We start from the raw sequence: 5872 nt of genomic DNA, 5'->3' as shown, positions 1-5872 counted from the left end.
TAGGGAACTAAAAATGTGTTCCACTTTAGCTGTGAGATAGGAGGAGGTAGCATTTAGGAATAAGACCTGAGAAGACAAGAATGGCTGAAACGACTAAGATCAGAAGTCCATCTAGCTCAGTATCTTCTCTGTTGCTCACACTGGATGCCTACAGAAGTGCATAAGGACAGGAGAAGTATGGAGATCTACTTCCCTGTGATCGATTGCACACCTTCTTGTCGCTAACACATTTGCTTCCATTTATCTCATTTGCTAACATTCATATGAGAAATGCAGAATAATCACTGGTAGCTGTTATCGTGTCTCAGAATAAGTTGATTTTGAAGGACCCGCACCAAGTTTTTGGATATAATGATGATAGTTATCACAAAACAGACATAAAAACATAATTGAGAAAAAAAAATAATTGGGAAAATAAAATAGGACAGAGGTTTGAAGGAGAAAGAAAAGAAGGTTTTAGAAACTCTGTAACAGATAAAAACATGCAAACATACAAAACCAACAATTCAAAGACCTGTAGCAGACTTATTTTGAAACAACAGTATAAATATAATGGAATTGTAACATTTTTAAAACAGGATACATACCAGCTTGAGACAGACCAAGCATCTTTTGAAGTGCCATATCTGTAGCTTCTGAAAAAGTAGAAAAATCAACATCTATTATTAAGCAGGACCTAAATTATCTTCAAATCCTCTGTAAACTGACAAAAAAATGTCTATAGCAAAAAGCGGTGGAAGCAAATCATGAGGCCTGCCTGGGATTTCTAAGTCTGTTGAGCAAGAGAATAGAAATAGTCTCTGCAATAGAGACTAGTAATGAAAATATTGATACTATACATTGTAAGAATAAAACATGCTTTTTTATTATAAGAATACAAGCTGACTTTTACCTTAAATTCAGCACTCTACAGGAAACTAGTATAAGGCCTTTGAAATTTATGTATTTCATCTATAACTTCAGAATAGGCAGAAATATCATGAGATGCTATAAAAGAAATAAATTTCAGCTTATAATGAGAGGAAAATATTTTTTTTTAACACAAATCTGAGATTTCTGCACCACATTTCATGGAAAATTTGCAATTTCATCAGAAGACCAAGAACTAGAAGAGCAAACTACATTGACATTAACATCCTGAAAACGGAAAAGATAAATCAGTTTAGGATTTTAACCAAAAGTTTAAATGTTCCATAGGAATTTCCTCCAGCTATTTCTGATGAAGGTGCTTTTGTCTTAAATAATTATAAATAGGATAACCTGACAGGCTGGGCTAAATTCTACAACATGTAACAGGAAGGCCAACTGTCCTTCCCAGGCAGATGCATTGCAAAGTGAATATGCTCCTAATTTTAACTATTAAGGCAAAGTGTGGGATCATTCCCATGCAGGTTATTACTATACTACATGGCTGGTACAAGAAAGTTAAGAAAATGTTTAAACATATAGCTACCAGTGCAAGCCCCTGACAAAATCTCCATTTTCAGGGACAGACTCTGCATTAAGTCCCACTAGAGAGTGGGACAGGTATTTCCTACAGAGATGAGATGGGAAAAGTAGAGTAGTGAAAAGTAGAGTATTGAAGACTTGGAAACAGGTCATCTGAAAGGAAGGAAGCTGTATGGTTGAGAGGAAGAAAGTAATGAATATTTGTGAGAGATAACCAGATGATATAGTTCAGTTGGAGACATGAAAACACTCCTGGCCTTACAGTCAAATGCTCTGAATAAAAGTAGTTAAAATACAAAATCTATTTCAAGTAATTCTTGGCTCTATAATTGTCACAAAGAAAACAAAACAAAACAAAACAAAACAAAACAAACCAGCACATTTTGTCATCATTTAAGGAGTAGAATGAGGTCAGATTTCTGACAGAGTTCTAGATAAAAGAAGTACATTTTAAGGAACTAGAGTGGTAACGGAAATTCTTTAAAAATAAAATTTCTTTTGCTACTATACTCTGAAGGTGACCAAAATACAGATGTCCCAAATAATGGGGTTTTATGCATTGATGAGGCAAACAGTTATGTGGGCATAAAGTGCTATGACCAGCAAATAAATGCTTCCTATATTATCAGAGGGGTGCTGAAGAAGCACTTTAGCTTTGGGGATTCTTACAAACTAACCATCTTCATGGTAGGGTAAGATGCATGTCAGTAAAATTGTTTTCTGGCTTGGAATCTTTTTTGAAAGAGAATTTTCTAAAGCTGAGCAGTTTTTTGCTTTAAATTTCAAGTGAAAGTGTCTTTTTGCAATGGCTTCTATTTGGCCACACTCTTTTCAATCTCTTTTTGAGGTAAAAGAAATGGTAAAATCTAGCAACTAACTTGTCTGTGAGTGCTTTTTCCTTCATTCTGTTTTGTAAATGGCTAGAAAAGTTAAATATAAAAGGAAAGGTCATCAGTTAAAATTAAAAATCAGGAATGTTTGTTTGGCCATGTTGTCATTCCCACTGCCACTCATCAGCCACAGAAGTTCACAGAATTAAATAAACAGATTAAAATCTAATTCCTTTAAGAGAGACCTACAGCAGAAGAATACTAGGTGCCTGTATTTTGAGTTATCGTCCAAGTCAACAAAGCAATAGACCTGACAGTTACACTACACCTTGGTCTCACATATGGCCTGTAAATGGCTTCCACAGAATTCCCCCAACCCACAGCTACCCACAGCTACAACACGATCTCATCAAGTCTGGCTTACTCAGGTTTTCTAGGTTGTATCTGAGAAAGGCAGATACAAAAGAAACGTGAAAAAACCATGAAGTGTGTTAAGAAGTGGAATCATGGGTTTATAAGCTAAGGCTTCTGGTTGCCTATTTTATGAAATTGTTATGAAGTTGTTGGCCGGATAACTGCTTAATTCAGTCCTATACAAGAAGTTAGAATTAAGTTATAAGAGGTTTAATTTAAAGTGACTTCTTTGATCACTTCAAGGATATTCAGAGCTAGGAAACTACTTCTAGAAACCACACAGATGTGATCTTAAACTCATGTCTAATCAGAAGCATGTTTTAACTTAAAAATATGTGCTTAACATGCCCTGACAAGTTGAGCTCCTGATTGCTGCATGATAAGACATAGTGCCTTGTATTATAGCTCCCCCAAAAGATGTCAAACACCTTAGAGAAACAAAGATAAACAGAATTCCAGATAAGGCAGCTTGCAAGATACATCATTAACATGATGTCTCAAGGGAAAATGAGAAATATTCCTCATCAGTCTTCAAAACAAATAATATTTTTGACTTGTGTTCACTGTACTTTTCTTATTTTAAGCAAAGTTCTTAATATTGGATGTGCAAAATATATGTTGAAGTCCTGAACAAATTCAGGGAATACAGAGCCTAATCCATTAAATTAAATGAGACAGAAACATTATATATTTCATACACATAGCCTAAGAGATCAAGCTTTACTCCATTCCATGTCAGGGAGTTATAACAACGTGGAGGATGACCTGTAATTCTTGACTGCTTTCAACATTGATTCTAAATTATGTTGAGAGAAGTCCATAAATACAAATCATGACAGAAATAATTGCGTAGATGTTATGGTTTAATACCACTGTGAGCCTGATGTTAACATTTGTCCAGTAGTGTTAGCTGAAATGCATGGCAAGCAGAACTGCTTTGTCCTTAAAAATCATCTTCTTTAGGACTGTTTAATTATGATATTGATGAGACTCAAAAATTCTCACAGGTGTGGTATGATTTGTGTTGGCGACGTGTTTTTTTTCCTGTTCCATAAAAATCCATCTGAATTAAGACAACATTACAAGCCCCTGCAATTTTTCACCCATCCTCAATCCATTATCATACTCTAGCTTCTGAAGCTGGAGGATGCTGGGCAAGGGGACGTGCTCTGTTCTTTCCCAGCTTCTTCCCAGGCACAGGCGTGTACTCTTCCACCAGCGTGTGCTGTGAACAAGCTCTGCAGGGGCAAACCAGGACTTGCCCTGTAACTGCATCTTTGGACCAGGCTGAGCACTAGCAGTGTGAGAACAGTCTTTTCCCTGCTCTTTCAGATCAAATTTTCTTCTGTCGCTACCTGAAGAGCGCTGAAGCTTCGTGGGACAAGTAGCTGCTTGAGTGGAACACATGCACAAGAAGGGCTGAATTTGGGAAGAAAGAGTAACAGAGACTGCTATGCAGGACTCCAGGTGAGGTGTAAGAAGGAAACTGCAATTGGAAATTAGAAGAGATGAAGATGGTGGGAAATAAGATTTGGAGCTGGAGGTCATTGGAGATGGAAGGTGGTTGCACAGATATTGTCTCTGAATGCCAGTGTGCTCAGTGGAGTTGGGGGAAGAGGTACCAGAAAGATATTTCACCAGGATTTGAGAAGAGAGGATTGGAACCTATTTTGGCAAGAAAATAAAAGGAAGGCTAAGATTCATAAGAGAATCTGGACTAATCTTGTGAGATTTTGAATGAGGGCAAGAATAGAAGCTAAAGACAATGGAGAAGAAAGACTGGCTTTTGTAAGAAAAGGGGGAGACAGCAAGCTTGAGGGATCAAGGGGGAAGGATCAATGTCTTCTTCTTACTCCCTAACTCACAGGACTACAGTATAGGATTTCACCTGGACTCTTAATGCTTCCCTGCTGCAGCAAATACTCATGAAATTCTCTAGTGAAGCAGGAAGATAGTAACCTGCTATTGTCATCAGCTGAGCAGTTAACTCAAATGGTGGAGATGCAAGTGACAGATTGAAGGTTTTTTTCTTTATATTTGGCTTTTTCCAAATGTTATTTTTGTTAACTAAGGAATCTGAAAGCAAGCCATGGCGAAGCTTCTTCCAGGAGAATGCTGAAGCACTCCACAGACAGAAAAAATCCTAAATCAAAACATAGTTACATCCCTGCCCTCCTCTTTGGGTGTATATTTTAACATTTTCCTCTGAAGGACACTATTTTTTTTCTGAACATGGAATAAATCTTGCTCTAATGGCGAACTGGGACTGTTCAGTAGCTGAGACTGTCATTTGCAGAAACCCCACTGCATCTGTTGCAGAAGTTATAAACTGTCTACGGAATAAGGAAGAGAGAGGATGCTCTCAAAATTAAAGCGGCTGAATGTTACCCTGGAGAAGTGGGTTCTGACCCTGTCTCTACCACAGAGTTCCCAAATGATGCTAGGCAAGTCCCTTTGAATGAACTTTCACAGGTGGCAACTTACTGTATGTTCCTCATCCTCATTTTTGGGATTTCTGACTTGAGACCCTGCTGGGTCAGATTCCCAGAAATGCTGAGCAGTACCAGCTGCAGCTGTAGTCACTGAGCACTGGTCTAAGCCCACAAACTGCCCACAAATGCTGAACTCTCTGAAATAGGAGTTCTTTGGTATCTTAGATCAAATACAGAAAAGTAGTGGGTGTTCTTTAATTTAATCTCTTTGTGTCTTCACCTGTAAAGTGGGGGTAAAAAAACTGTCTTCACATGACAATGCTCATATGAATATAAATGTCTTCATGCTTATATAGAATTCATACGTTGCAATGGAGGAAGAATTAAAAAATCCATAACGAGGTTAGTGATTCTCTCTTGAAAGCAGCATCTGACTGTGTACTAAGGCTTGGCAATGTAATCAGTATTGAAATCCCACTGGCTAATTAGTCACTAAAAGAGCACTATCCCATACATAATATGGGATATTGTAATCTTAATATCCTTTTAAAGGAGTATTCACGATGTGCACAGACAGGAGGGATATGTTTTTACTAGTTCCATACTTTAGAATATTGTCTCATCTTCAGTTGTACTCAACAGCCTTCTTGCCTCAGTCTTCACTGGCAATCTCTCTCCTCACACCTCCTGAGACGATTGACCATAAGATGGGGACCAAGAGGGTAAAGTCCCTCCCATGGTAAGAAA

General features: G+C 37.7%; 1 protein-coding gene across 1 annotated transcript in view; it reads right to left on the bottom strand.

Annotated features, from left to right (window-relative positions):
- SPIC (Spi-C transcription factor (Spi-1/PU.1 related)) overlaps positions 1 to 5345 on the bottom strand; it is a gene marked incomplete at its 5' end in the record, with an annotated part of 21680 nt that extends 16335 nt beyond the window's left edge. The window contains 2 exons of the mRNA XM_008935658.1: positions 3777 to 4112; positions 5178 to 5345. Of these exons, the coding sequence (XP_008933906.1) occupies positions 3777 to 4112; positions 5178 to 5345 (504 nt within the window). The remainder of the gene's footprint in view (positions 1 to 3776; positions 4113 to 5177) is intronic.
- Between the last annotated feature and the right edge of the window lie 527 nt (positions 5346 to 5872).

This window comes from Merops nubicus, unplaced genomic scaffold (assembly GCF_000691845.1).
Source record: "Merops nubicus isolate BGI_N331 unplaced genomic scaffold, ASM69184v1 scaffold4282, whole genome shotgun sequence".
Classification (NCBI taxonomy): domain Eukaryota; kingdom Metazoa; phylum Chordata; class Aves; order Coraciiformes; family Meropidae; genus Merops; species Merops nubicus.
Note: the sequence above shows the minus strand (reverse complement) of the source record. Positions and strands in the feature narration are given on the sequence as shown.